The sequence below is a fragment of the Marmota monax genome, unplaced genomic scaffold, assembly GCF_021218885.2.
Source record: "Marmota monax isolate L192 unplaced genomic scaffold, Marmota_monax_Labrador192_F-V1.1 WCK01_AAM20220418_F8-fsc00065, whole genome shotgun sequence".
NCBI lineage: Eukaryota > Metazoa > Chordata > Mammalia > Rodentia > Sciuridae > Marmota > Marmota monax.
The window spans coordinates 3929230-3945004 of NW_026694038.1; the positions used below are offsets into that span (position 1 = coordinate 3929230).

The 15775-nt window shown below is 33.8% G+C and overlaps 1 protein-coding gene across 1 annotated transcript in view; it reads left to right on the top strand.

The window, feature by feature from the left end:
- Positions 1-3737: 3737 nt before the first annotated feature.
- The window catches only part of Sema3c (semaphorin 3C), a 161305-nt gene continuing 149267 nt past the window's right edge, over positions 3738-15775 (top strand). Inside the window, exons 1-2 of the mRNA XM_046464199.2 lie at positions 3738-4075; positions 6065-6205. Of these exons, the coding sequence (XP_046320155.1) occupies positions 6103-6205 (103 nt within the window). The 5' untranslated portion in view covers positions 3738-4075; positions 6065-6102. The remainder of the gene's footprint in view (positions 4076-6064; positions 6206-15775) is intronic.

Below are 15775 nucleotides of genomic sequence, written 5' to 3' on the forward strand. Positions count from 1 at the left end.
CAAAGACCACAATCTAAAAACGGAGTACTGGCTACAATGCTTCTCAAATAAATCTGGTTTTGTCTAGGTGTTTTAGGCTTCTAAGCAATGTAGGACCAAAGAGGCAGAGATAAATCTTATTAGCAACACTAATGACACTTTTAATATTTCACTCTATGGCTTAAATTTCAGGTAAGTATGAGCACCGATTGTGTCCTTGTGCCTGACTCTTTCTTGGCTAATGCCTATCAGTGTTTTTATGATTCATTTTGAGGTGTGGCCAACTGTAAATGTCTCAGGCCTAAGCAAATACCATTAAATCCCAGAAGCACATTGAAAGAACGTTTATTCAGGCAAGATAGAGGGAATCTCAGCAAGAGTTTCATAGACTATGATTAAATCTAAACTATTTGTCTTAGACCCCAAAGCTTTGTGAGTATGTGTAAGAGACTGAACTAATTCTCTGGATTTTGGAAAACATGGTTTGGAATTAAACTACCTTGTAAATATACCATTTCACAAGCATTTGTCTTGCATATCTTTGTCTCAGTTCTTAGAAAATTAAAAATAAAATGTATAAAGAAATTTTGTATGTGGATTTGTAGATTAATTGGTGTCTCATGGCTTCACATTTCTAAATTGACAATTATATAAATCTGTTAATGCTCACACTCATATTTCTAACAATTCTTCCTGCTCCTTATTTTTATAAATGCTAGCTCAGAGATCAGTAGGAAGATAACAGTGGACAGTGTATAACCTAGATCTTAAATCAGTTGCAGACAGATTTCAGAGAAGCCAGAATCGTGCTTATTTATATTTACATCTGGATTTTAACACTGTCAGATGTTTTGTGGGTTCAATCCATTGTTACAAAGTTATGCCAAGGGTCTGCTTACATTTTTATTGCATTTAATCATCCCCCAGATAATTTGTTACTATATAAATTATTTTTGAAAGAACATATTCATTGAATTGGAAATGTCTTTAAAAAACACAGATAACTTTGTCGTTAATATTATACTTGTAATATTATTTTGGAATTCTTAAGTTTACTTTTTTGAATGTTTAAACAGTTGGATTTTTAAAATGTCTTATTTTAAAAATATGATATATGATATTTGTATGTATTTACTTGGAACAGTATGGTGCCATGATTTTTAATACACCGAGGAAAGGCTAAATTAAGCTAACAGAGCCATTGCTTCAAATACTTAACAATTTTTTTGTGAGAACATTCAAAATTTACTCAGCCATATTGATATGTTCTGAACTCCATTATTGGCTATATTTACTATTCTGCACAATTGGTCTCATTATGGTATGGATATGAGGTGTTTCCCCAAAGCTCCTGTGTTAATGCAGGAATATTCAGAGGTCAAATGATTGTATTATGAGATCTGTAACCTAATTAGTCCATTCCAGTTTGGATGAACTAACTGTAGGCAAGTAGGGGTTGGCAGGACCAGGAGGTGGATCCCTGGGAGTGTGCTATAGAAGGGTTCATCTTCTCTTCAGCCCCTTCCCCCTTTTCTCTCTGCCTCCTGGTCTCCATGAATTGAGTTGTTTTTTTCCCCCACCACACCCTTCCACCATGATGTTCTGCCTCACCTCTGTCCCAGAGCAATGGAGCTGACTGTGGGCTAAACCTCTGAAACCATGATTGAAACTAAACTTTTCCTTCTCAAAGTTGTTCTTGTCAGGTATTTTGGTCACAGTGACAAAATGTTGACTAACAGGTCTAAAACAAACATCAAACCTATTCCTCCCGTTTAGCTGGATTTTTGTGTCTTTGACTTTCCTCTTCCTATATCCATTAACTCCCACTCTCTGGTAACTGCCATTCTACTTTCTTCTTCTATGAGTTCAATTCTTTTAGATTACATGTATAAGTGAGAACATATGGTATTTGTATTTTTTGTATTAGTTCTATTTCACTTAGCATGATGTTTTCCCATTTCCATCCATGTTGGAACAAATGACAGAATTTTCTTATCTTTAGAAGTTTGTATAGTAGTCCATTGTGTAGTGGAATACTATACAACACATTGTATAATATAATATTGCATATATACATGTGTGTGTCACATTTTCTTTATTCATTCCTTCATGATTGACACTTAGGCTAATTCATAACTTGGCTATTGGAATAGTGCTGCAGTGAACATGGAAATGCAGACATATTTTCAACAAAATGATTTCAAAATTTTCAGGTAAATATCCAGACATTAGATTGTTAGATCATATGGTAATTCTATTTTTCAAAAATTTTTAAAGGACTACCCTTACTATGTCCCTTAATGGTTGTACTAATTTTCATTCTCACCAACAAGGCATACCTCCTGGGTATTACACTTACCTTTTGTCTTTGTGATAATAGCCATTCTAACAGGTGTGAGGTAATATTTCACTGTGGTTTTAATTTGAATTTCACTAATGATTAGTTATGTATCTGTTTTCAAGTATCTGGTAGCCATTCATACATCTCATTTTGGGAAATACCTATTCAGATCCCTTGCCCATTTTTTAATCAGATTAAACGCACAGCTCAGAGATCCTATAAGTTTGGTTCCAGATCACACAATAAAGTGAATATTGTAGCAAGGTGTAAACTTAAGTTTAATGTCTTATTGACTTGATCCCTTTGTTTCTCAACAGTAAGAGTCAGAGACATATTCCTGTGTACTGGACATTAGAAAGGGGGTTTAGACAGAAGAAAGATGTTTCTCAATCATCACATCCTCTTACCAAAGATTCCATTCAGCTGTCCCAGTGAGCAATTATGTGTAATCTCAGAGGTGTGTCCTATGATCCATAAGGATTCTACTTCACTTTATAAAGAAAATTGTAAGGTATAAGGTGAATGAACTATATTCCACGTTCCCTCTATACAGCGACATCTACTGGATTAGCTCAAGGTGATTTTAAACAAGTGCTTGCTTATTTAATAGGGACCAAAACTCTTTTCTGTGGGTGCTGGAACATTCAGTTTATTGTGGTGGAGAAAAGAATTTTCACTTAACGTCAAACTCAGACCCAGACTTTAATGAGTATACCTGAAAGGAATGCTGGAAACATATCGCTGATGTCTAAAGACTTAAGCCTCAATCTTTTGGCTTATTTCAGAACAATCTTCCTCCACAAAATTGTGAAATCATTTCTTAGTTATGTTTCCTAGGTATCCTGGAGGAGAAGGTACTAGATATGAATCACCGTAGGAAGGTCAACAGAATTACTGCCTTCAGGACATTAAGGAAATGCAATAGGAAACGATGCCTGTTTTATTTATTTATTTAAAGGGGGCGGGGGCGATAAACTTCTTAGACAAGATTGTAGATTTATCTTGACTGGGTTTAGAAATTTTGCTGCAGGATAAGGATAAAACTCGTGCCCTTTTAAAATCACAACTCTTTCCCTTAAAAGGATGTAGTTATCCTTCTCTGGCAAAAAAACTGCTTTGCACTTTGATATTTACAGCCAAGTAATGCCTGTGTGCTTTCCAAGAGCAGCCGGTAACAAAAAACCTGGGAGCGCACTTTGCAAGTTGTTCACCCCACCTCAGTCTGCAAAAGAGAGAGTTGTTGGGCTGGTCCTCTAGCCTGCTCCAGCGCATTCCTGCATCTCCAGGGCTGCCGGTGCTCCGGGTCAGCCCCGCCCGGCCCGCCCTCGCGGCTCCCTGCCACCCTCTCGCGGGCGCGCTCTGGGTGGGGCCTCTCGGGCAGTGGAGATGCCGCCGAGTGCGCTGGGCCGGTGATGCGAGCGGGCTGGGCGGCGCGCCGGGGCAGCCCCAGCCGTGCGCCGCGTCGCTGTAATCGGACACCCGAGCGCTCGCCCCCTGCGCCCGGCCACTTTTCCATTCACTCCGAGGTGCTTGATTGAGCGACGCGGAGAAGGGCTCCGGGTGCCACGGCACTACAGGGTTGAGGATTCCTGTACAAAGAAACTCAGAGGACCTGGAAAAAAAAAAAAAAGAAAAAGAATATCACGTTGGGACGCTCTAGAAATTAAGGTCTTCTGAGAAAAGGACTGGAGAGACTGGCGGATCCATTCCGGTTGTAAATTGGTGACCGTTCCGTGCTGAGCTCTTCCAACCTCGGTAAGCTGGATTCATTATTTTCAGAATTTCAGATTTAGCAAAATCTAACTTTTGGGTCTGTGCATTGGCTTTTCATACATGAGTGTGCTGGAGTCCGAACATTTTGTTAAGAGCACGCGCGGTTTGTCAGAGAAACGTTACCCTCGCTGAGAGCCCGGCTTGAGCTGTTTCTTTAGGCTGTGACACCTGCGGGGAGTTTAAAGTTGAGTATTACAAAGCCTTCTAAGGCAAAACTGGTCGCGAGGACTTGAAAGAATTCTCCTTTATTATTAGTTTGCAGTCAGTAGAAGTGAAAACACCAAGCAGCACGTCTTGAGTTGAAGGGAAGAAGTTGTAAGATACTTGGGGGAGGGGGCGCGGGGAGCTAGTCTAGGACGCTGGGCTTTCACCTCTCATCACTAGGTGGAACAGTCAACTCACTTGTTCTGTAAAGTAGCTTCATTTGATTTGTCATTGTTTCATTCTCGGTATTACTCTTTGTAATTTATGGCATATGTTCCTTTGAGAGAAACATCCAGATTATATTCTGGTAATAGCAAAATGCAAAAAAAAAAAAAAAAAAAAAAAAAAGTGTAAGTATTATCAGCCTACTGAGGTTGAACATATTAATAGCTCCCCCCTCCCTTTAAGTATCAAATCAACAGACCAAGGGGCAAATTACTAAAGGAAAGTCACCCATAAAATCAATTTTCTTCTAAGTTAATTTAGGGATGACAGGGTGAAGAGGTTGTGGAAGCAGGAAGAAACTGTTTCTTTTGAAAATTACCAACACAAACATCTCTAGGGTTTCCTCCATCTGTGTGGTAGAAGCATACCTTTTATTCCTAACTCTTACAGCATATGCACCACCGATGAAAGCAACTTATAATTTTTTTGTTTAAGTTTGCACATTTGATTTAATTGTTTTTTCTTCTGTGTTAATGGAGCAGTCTTTTCAATTTTTAATAGCATTTCTTTAATGAAGAGAATTAATGACAGAAATTTCATTTTAAAAAGCCACATAATGTTTCAGATCAGCATTGTTGTTACCTGTATAAATGTGTTTCTAGATTAACCTGCTATGCCATTTATTGTGTAATTATGATATGTGTAAAATTATAGGTTTTCTCTTATGGTCCTGAGTATATTTTGCATATTATGGCCACTAGAGTGGTGATAGGTTTGTCCTAAAACATTACCTGATTTTCCCTGGTATTTAGACATTAGCTAAGAGTATGTATCAGTTTTATTGCTCTAGTTTCAATCTGTAATACTTGTCTCCTTGATTTATCTTTTGGAATTTTGACAGCCCACTTTCTGGTTGATTTATTCAAAATGTGCCTTGGTGGATACAAGGCTCACTGGATTACTCACTGCTAGGTCATTGGTTTGTATTTGGCACCGGTCCATGGCTATCTCATCTGCATCATTTAACAGCTGCCTGGTCATCTGAATAAACTGGCAGATAATTGATTCAAGTGATTTTAGTAGACAAGGGTTGAGCACACATAAATTTATGTGTAGAAACACCATTTCAGATACAATTACTCTAAAGAGCTAATGAGTAAGAGAGTGAGTGGGTACATATGAATGTGGGATTTCTTTACTACTCTATGTATGGGAGAGGGAGTTTTCATCAGCAATACTTTATGGTATCACTCTCTAGTCACTGTAATAGAATGGAGTTTTAGAAAAGATCAGTTAAAACATTAGGGTTTCCTTTAAGAATCAGTAAGTTTTTCCTTTCTGCTTTGTTCTGCTTTGATGCTGGCATTATTTTGTTGGAAGATGAACCAATTCTCTTCTGGCAAGGACTTCCAGACACAAATAAATCTAAATTTTCCTTTCTGAGGAACAAAGTCACAGCACCTCCTACTGTTTGCATTACTATAGAAGTTCAGTAGCATCTTATTCAAATAGATTTTTCTGTCTGGGCTGCTAGATTTTTTTTTTTTATAATCCTGAAATGTGAAATGAGACATAACAAACTCATTATCTCTCTTTTTAAAGGTATTTTCCCTTGGATATTAACTTGCAAATCTGAAGAAATGGCATTCCAGGCAATTTGCATGTTGGTTGGAGTATTTGTTTGTTCTATCTGTGTAAAAGGATCTTCCCAGCCCCAAGCAAGAGTTTATTTAACATTTGATGGTAAGACATTTGATAAAATTCATGGTTCAAATGTTATTTGAAGTCTTATTTTTCTTTCTTATCTCTATTCATAAGTTAAGAGACTAAAATATTACTGAGCATTAATGTTTAATGTATTACTGGAGTGCTTTTTGAACAACCAGGTAATTTTAAATTATTGGCGGATAGACAAGTGTTCTGTTGAATTCAAGATAATGTTTACAAAAATACTTGAAGTATAGGAGACTGTATTTTCTTTTCTCTCTCTTCAATTTCTTCTGTGTTTTTTTTTTTTGTGTGTATTCGGGGAGATGATGGAGAGCCCAAAGCCTAACATCTTTGATCTTACTATTCACCTGGACATGCTGAGAGAAATACTTCTTTTATGCTAATCCTAGAAAGAACTATATAGTTTTAATTATTAAAATATGTACCCAGTAAAATTTGGACAATAGCCTCAGAACTGGCTACTCCTTTTAATGTTCTAATTATGTTTCTTCTATTTCCATAAGGACTTCCTGAGGTTGACATAAAACTCTAGTTAATTGAAAATTACCTAAAATAATAGTAGAAATATGCTATTTGGGAGGGGGGGTGCCAGGGATTGAAATCAGGGGGATTTGACCACTGAGCCACATCCTCAACCTTTTTTTTTTGTATTTTATGTAGAGACAGGGTTAGCACCTTGCTTTTGCTGAGGCTGGCTTTGAACTCAAGGTCTTCTTGCCTCAGCCTCTTGAGCCACTGGGATTACAGGTGTATACCACCTTGCCTGGCAGAAATATGCTTTTGATGGCTGTTGTATACAAATGTCTCCAGAAACTTAGGGAAAAAGTGGACATTTCAGATTTTTACGTAGCAAGAAGGTCTAAGGCCCTCTGAGGGAATGGTTTCTCAAATGTGTGTATCATTTTAATGTACACAGTTCAAATGACAATCAGATGGATGATCTCAGTCAATCAAGGAACCTGTATTCACTGGCAGTTGGAATAAAAAAAGATGAGAGATGCCATCATGCTAGTCAGAATAATTTATATTTTATTATGTCTTTTAATTCTCTCTGCATGAACCTTAGTGTCATTGCATATATTTTTACTTTCATTTGATTAATGGTACAATCTCAGACCTTGTTAAGTATCTCTGAAATTCCTTGTTATCTTCAATTTCAAATAGCACTATGACTGACATTTAGTTAAATAGCTTCCCCCCTACCCCTGCACTTTCTTTCTTTTAAGTGACCAAGTTCTTTCCCCAAGGTCATCCTAAGCACTGAAGGAGCCATATTTAGAACTTAGAATGTGTGAGCTTCTAATTGCTTCCTTAGACTACAAGTCAGGCATTCCTCTTAAACCCTAACTGTTCAGTTAAATTGTGAAGAATGGATTTAAAAGGCCCCCTGGAATGTCCTTTTCCCCCTTTAATTACTAAAGCATCTTACAGTCTGCTTACACTTTGTCTTCCAAGTTAAAAATTATAAAATATCAAATAAAAAAAGAAAAGGCATTAATGAGCAATACCATTTCCCCTTATGTTCTATTCCTCTGATTTATAGGGAGACTGAGTGGTCTCATAGTTTAGGTGTCTAAACTTGCTGTCTTCCATCAAAACCAACCCAGATCTTTTAATGCAAACATCAGTAACAAGTTAGTCACTGAGATAATTCAGCAGGTCTGCATTTGATACTGATTAAAATTTATAATTTATAGAAGAAAATTAAGCAGTAAAATCTTTTAGAACCAAACTTCAATAGTATGTAGGACAGTGACTCTGTACTAAACAGTGACTAGAAGTTAGGATGGACATTTTTTGGTATTGGGGATTGAACTCTGGGATGCTCTACCACCAGGTTATATCCCTGGTAATTTTTAGTTTTTCTTTTGAGACAGGCTTGGAGGCTGTCCTTGAAGTTGTGATCCTCCAGCCTTAGTCTCCCAAGTGGGGGTTGGGGAGATTACAAGCAGGTGCCACCACAGCCTGCTGGTATGTAGTATTTTAAAAGTCCATCCTATAGGGTGGGGTGATACAAACACGTAATCCCAACAACTCTGATAGCTAAAACAGGAGGATTACTGGTTTGAGGCCAGTCTGGGCAAATTAGTGAGAATGTCTCAAAATAAGAAATTAAAAAGAAAAGAAGAAAGAAAGAAAAAAAGAATGACAGGGGATGTACTTCAGTTGTAAAAAGACCCTAGCTTCAATCTTCAGTACCAAAAGTAAAGTAAATGAAATAAAATAACTAAATGTCAAGTATTTCAAATGCCCTCAAAATCAAAATAGGTTTTTGCAAAATAAGATTTCCTTTGATTTATAACTTATATAGAAAATGGCATGATATGAGAAGTTACTGACCTGAAAATTCTGATATTTTGTCTTTTCCAAGAGTATCATTAATACATAATTATAGAAATAGAGTATTAGTTACAACAGGGGGAATCATTTTAATAAATTCCCACAATGTCTAAATTACTAATTAAAAAAAAAACCCTTAAGTGAACTACTATATATTAGGCAAGGTATCAGAGGAAAAATACCTTGGGCAAACAAGGTTGTTCAAACATACAAATTTCAACCAACACTTCAAGATCATTTTCTTAAGAGACTTCATAGTATACTTGCTTAAAGTTTTCATTAAACAAATAATGATTTGTCCTAATATCATACACAGCAAGCTTCTGTCTCCTCCAATATGGTTTATTATTGACATCAAAATACAGAGCTCTGGGCAGGGTTGATAGGTATGTGACTGCACATTATTATTAAAGTATACATGCTATATAACTTTTTAACATTTAACATTATTATTAAAGTATGCATGCATGTATAATTTTTTAACATTTATATTACAAACTTAAATCACTGTTTTCTCAGCTCAAAACCAGAAATTAAAATATGTTTTTAAAAATTCAAATAATTTGCAGCTGTATCAGTCAATTGCAACACTTGTATCATTTCTCTGCATCTATATATCCTCTCAATTACCTTGCCTACTGGGTCTTTTGTCTTTGTATCTTCTCTATCCCTGTAACTTGGTCCTCTACCTTCATCTCTTTCTGGGTAGAACTTCAGAAGAATCTGTTCAGTCTTGTCTTACTTTTAGTCCAAGTAAGTTTATAAAGGCATGAGAAATAAGAGGTTTCTTCTCACATCCACATTCCATCCCTTCTTCTGTGGTGCATTGATGGGGTAATAACATTTGAGAAACAATGATTTACAGATTTGTCTTACCTATTGATCTAGTAGGGGAGCAAGCAGATGATCTCAGTTCTTTGTGAGAATATACTTCAGATAATATTAATCAGTTACATTTGTGCTAGCTAAATCTTTCATGTCATTGTAACTTTTAATAGATACTTTGTAATTTTTAGAATTATCATTTTATGCCAAGTAACTTTTTAAATGAATATAAGCTTCATCTCAATGCTTTTTGAATTGATTTTTTAAAGAAAAACTGCAGATTGACAGATTCATACTTCACAACATTATTGGCATTGCATTTTTTACCCAGAAAATTAATTGTTAGAATCAAGAAGGATCATAAGAGAAGGCTCCCCATATTCAATTAGCAAATCTATTTTTTACTTGATATTATCCTATGAAAAGTATTGTTTAAAAGGTCCCAACTGTATTCAGTAAAGATTCAAGCATATATTATTTTATAATATCAGCAAAAAGTATGATATAATTTGATAAAATATATCAATTTAAGAAAAGTTTCCTGAAATTCAAACAAATAAAGATATGATCTATATTTGAATCAACAAAAATATGATTACTGAGGTAAGTATGGTAAATATTCTTTCTAGTTTAAAATGGATTTAGTCCTCATAAAAACAATAAGAGTGTTGTTTCATCTGGTAATTCATATTTTCAATCTAAGATATTCAATTTGTTGAAATGCTTATCCATAATAACTTCTTTATAGTCCTAGGATCCATAGTAATGTTTCTTTATTTCCTTTCTGATATTCATAATTTGTATCTACACCCTTTTTGTCTTAATTAGTCTGCTGAGAAGTTTATCTATTTTATTGATCTCTTTAATCAGCTTTTGTTTTTCTTGCATTTCCCCCCAATGTTTTCTGTTTAATATGTCATTGATTTTTGATTTATGCTCTAAAATTTATTATTATCTAACTTCTTCTTGCTTTATGTTTAATGTTCTTTTCTTTACAGAACATCTTAGAGTGGAAGCTTAGGTTGATTATTTTAGGACTTTCCTCTAAAAATCATTTGTGCTATAGATTTGCCTCAAAATACTGACTTAGCAGTCCACCACTAATTTTGGATGAAATGCATTTTTATTTCCATTTAGTTCAATTTTTCTTCTAATTGTTGTATTATTTATTCTTTTGCCTATTTTTTATTTAGAAATATATTGATAATTTACAAACATTTATAATTTTATATATGTTACTGATTTCTGGTTTAATTTCTTGTCAAAGAACACATACTCTGTTGTTGCAATTATTTAAAATTTATTTAAACTTATTTCATGATGCACAATATAGTCTATATTGAAAAACATATATATTCTGATGTTACTGCATAGAATGCTCTATTGATGCACTAGTCAGTTAATAATGTTTCTGTATTTTTATTGTTTTCTATCTTCTTTCAATTACTGACAGAAGAGGCTGAATTTTACAACTATAATTACGAGTTTGTTTATTTATTTCTCCTTCAAATTCTATCAACTTTTACATTATGTTTTTAAATTTCTGTTATTATATATTTAAATATTTAGAAGTATTAGGTCTCCTAATAAATTGACTACTTTTCTATTATTAAATATCCCTGACTATTGCTAGTAATGATCCTTAATCTAAATTGTATTTTGTGTGGATGTGATACTTTTCCCTTTAACTATAAAATGAAAAGTACCAGCAAAAATATAGTTATAATTAATTGGGAAAAATGTCTTGAATTCTAAGATTTCTAAGATATTTTCATTAAAATATTAGGAAATATATTTAAATAGACATATTTTGTTATCAATCAATATATTACTAATAGGAGGGGAGTATGGCATAGTGAGAATAGCATGTACCTGAAATAAGTATATCAGAGTTTCAATCCATGATTGCTTGCCAATTAACTGTAATCTGTGTTGAGACCTCAAATATCCCTGATCACTTTAAAAAGAAACCTGGATCAAATGATCTCTAAGACCCCCTTCTTCCCCTGAAATTATATTTAAACTTGGTTTGTTTTATAAAGTCTTCTGTATAATATTCTTCAATGTTTTCAAGAATATTTTGTGTGAATGTTCTGGAAGGGAAAGACAAAAGAAATTTTAAATGTTCATAAATTTTGGTGTCATACAGACTGATTTAAAATCATGGTTGTCTACTACTTTCTGGGTATGTTACATTGGGGGAGTTACTTAACTTCTCTAATCCAAAGGTTTATCATCTGAAAATAGGAATAGCACATAATTCATAGAACTGTTTTGCAAATTAATAAATTAAGTTTGTAAAGTATGGTCAATAATGTGTATTCTAATATAATATGTGAAGGCTTGCATTAAAGTTTAGTATCTGTAAATACTTCTAGGTTAGAAATATGATCTTCATTAGAACTATAATTACTCCCCTCCATTTAGCACAGAGACTGGTATTTGTTATTGTTCTATGACTATTGAATTAACATAAATTCTCACTTCGTTTACCACCACATCACCTCAACCAGCAAAAATGCCCCACTCACAACCATCCTGCAGGGAATTTTGATTGCTTTAAAACACCGGTATCCATAAGGCAGAATGCAAGATATTCTCATTCTCTGTCATATGACTAGAACATAAATAGAATAAAGACAGAGATCTTTGCCACATTGTATGCAGTTGACTATAGATCCATGCCTTAGTAGATAGCTAGTGGTCAAAAATTTTTAATCTACCTAATTCCAAACTTTCCTAGTATAATATAAAAGATTCCATATAATCTGGGAATTGAGTTCATATATTAATTCTTTTTTGTTAATTCTCAAACCTCCTTCTAATTTTTCTACTTCCTTGTCAATAAACATTTGGCCCCTGTGAATTTTAAAAGTTTTCTGCCAGAGTTTTCTGTGTGTTTCCATCAGAAGTCTTATTTTCTAGTACAAGAGGACGGAGGTCTCATATATATGCTGAGACTACCACAGGGACCTGTTTGGTGGCCTGTTATGGATGTTGTCTTAATCCTTAATACTATTAGGCTGTCTTTTTCCTAAATGCCTAGCATGTCTAGATATGTCTAAACATGTATTTTTTTCCCCATCTGCATCATCTTTCTTGTGATTCTGACATTTTAAATATCTGTCTTTTTATGGTGAGTTTGAACTTAATGAGAACCCAGATTGTTTGGTTTGCTTCTTATTATTGTCATATGATTGTGCATGGCCCCAAATTGTATATACTAATTTGCCACTTTGGGGAGCAGTTAAGAGTAACATGAAACCTTGGAAAGAGGAACCTGTGGGGTTCATCCATTTTATCATGATGATATGAATTATATCTGTATAAATATATCTGTAATTTAAAAAATAAAATATATGCACACTGGGGCTGGGGATGTGGCTCAAGTGGTAGCGTGCTCGCCTGGCATGCGTGCGGCCCGGGTTCGATCCTCAGCACCACATACAAACAAAGATGTTGTGCCCGCCTATAACTAAAAAATAAATATTAAAAAATAAATAAATAAATAAATAAATATATGCACATGAATATCAAGTATATGTTATATGCATATACCCAAATAAATGTTTGTAAAATAACTTGTTTTTTCATGTCTAAAGTGAGTAATCAGGAAATTATTTCAGGAATACTTGCTCCTTGGAATATTTTGTGCATGAAGAAATAAGTAGAATTTAAGTTCAGGATTTTAACTGGGGTCAAACATTTAGTTTAGTGAGCTAATGAATATGTTAATTATTAAGTTACCAAAACAACAAAACTTATTATTTGCTTACTTGTGTTTTAAGATTGGTTGACAACTGGAGTTTGGAAGTTGATTTATCCAAGATTACATAATAGCTCTCTCTTACCAAAGAAACAATTTAATTATGTGGATGTTTTGTCTCCTTACCATAAACATCTGAATTATCACATCTTATTTAAAAATAATAAAAATCCTAATAAATCCTGGATTATCAATTTTATTTATGTACTTTTATATCTAGAAATGTAATATCAGTAATATCCTGAAATAGGTAGAGTACAACTAAGGTGCCTTGATAATCTAATGGAATTCTTACCGTTTGATGATCACTTCACTGAACAGGCAGAAATTTAACTCCATGTTTACATTTTATATTATCTTAAAATTCTTAGTTTTCAAAGTGTGTATAAAAATGATTTAAAGTTCCCATGAAACTACAAAATCTGAAAAACACATTCATTGGTAGTTTAAAAATTCCTGGCAGAAAAGTCAATTATATAAGATTGCTATTAATTCTTGACCTGTGTTTATGATTACAGTAAAGATACCCCATTATTAAAATGCCCTGCACCTTCATTTAAGCCAATGATTAAGTTACCTGAAACTCAAAATCAAACAGTTTGATGATTAAAAGATTAAAACTCTATGGAAATATTTCTATTATTATTATTTTAAAAATATTTATTTTTTAGTTGTAGTTGGACATAACACCTTTCTTTTATTTATTTATTTTTATGTGGTGCTGAGGATGGAACCCAGGGCCTCGCATGTGCTAGGTGAGTGCTCTACTGCTGAGCCACAACTCCGGCCCCTTTCTATTATTTTGATACAAGATTTTTCTTGGTCAATGTTAGCCATGGTTAAGTCTTACATTTACATGTGCATGACAGTGATTCAAAAACATAAAAGTGAGTATGAGTTTTGAATTGGGAAAGAGGTATGTTACAAGTAGGGGCTGAAATAGCACAGGATTGTCAGGACTTTCATTCATTTACTTTGTCTTTCTTTTGTCATATTTTAATTCTGAATTTTCAGCTATACAAGTGCCAAAGTCTCCAGGTTCTCTATAGTATACAAATGAAAGACAATTTCATTTCAAATCAAAGAAGATAAAACACCTTTTATCTTTTAATATCTGCCTCATTTGACAAAAAGCTTAGTTAATTAAATAACAAATAAAAGAAGCCCTGTGAACTGGTGAGCTAAACTCAAAAGCCAAGGAATTGTTATCAGACAATAAACTCAAAATAATAAATTGCTTCTTTATGAACTCTAGTGGCATTAACATTACAAGGCACATTTGTTGAAAACAGTTTGTCTTGTGGTTGCCCAAGAGATAAAAATAAAGCCAATTGTTCTTGATTTCTCCATTAATCTTGGAGAATGCTCACCCTGGTTTTATTGAATCTCCTGAAATATTTAGGTCTCAGGAAAACTTGTCTTCTTGCAGTTTTTTTTTTAAGTGTCCATACAATGGTCTCAGTTAAATGTCACTTAAATATCTTGAACATAGCCTACATGTTTTAATAAACCCAAATCAACAAGGGGTGCTATGTGAACAAAAAGCACTCTGTACTCTTCCTCTTGTGATTGTATCAAAGAACTCACTAAGGGATTGATGAATGAAAGTGAGTTGGACATTACCTAAAACATTCTAGGGGAGGGAAATACTAGATTTGTGATGTAAAGTGACAAGTTAAAAAACTATTGTAACATGCAATTGCAACAGAAGGGGAAATAATTGCAAAGAAATGTAGCCTCTTGCCTTGAGACTACAAGAAAAGTACAAGTACATTGCCTTAATTAAGACTCTGGTAAGAAAAATTGAATAACATCTCTCTTTAATAAGCTTGAGTTGGAGGGGAGTAATTTTACTTTTGATAGGGCAAAAAATGTATTTTGAAAATAAAAAAGAAATAAATTATGATATGCTGTGGATCTTTCATTAGAAAATTTTTAAAAATTGGAAGCCCATATATTTTTCTGTTATTTAAACACAGTAACTCTTATTTAGATGAGTTTTCTCTAGTTGAATTTCCTATATGAGTTTTCTCAGCTTCTATTAAGCTTGATTCTATTGCCAAATGATTATGTTATGATCTTCAGTGCTTACAATTGGGATCAAAGGAATGTTTCAATGTTCTGAACTCCAAAGAGTGGTCTTATGTGCTATGATTATTCAGCCACCCAAAGTAATTCCATGGAAAAAAATTTCATATTTCATTAAATTAACACAAATAAGTCTAAACATATATTCTAATTAGATCTAATTATTTACCAGATGAAGATGGTTCAAGGTATGCTAGTTTTGTTTTAAATTTGTTCCAATATTGATGATATATGTTGATATGTTGTTGACATATATTTACAAAACTATATCTCATATAACTTTTATTCATAGTTTTGTTTTACAAAAATATACTGGAATCAAAATTGTGTATTTTTTCATTCTTCACAGGTATATGCCACTATTTTGTCTTCTGTATTTCTAAAATAACTTTGGTAACTTATTTATATTCATTGTAATTATCCCTGACATTAATGTCACATTTGTGGCAGGTACTACCCTAAATAGTTCACATTGTCTCATTTACTACTTTAACCACCTATTGATTAGGCAGTATTTTTACCCTCAGAATTTAGAGGTAGAAGTTAAATAACTTACTCGAAGC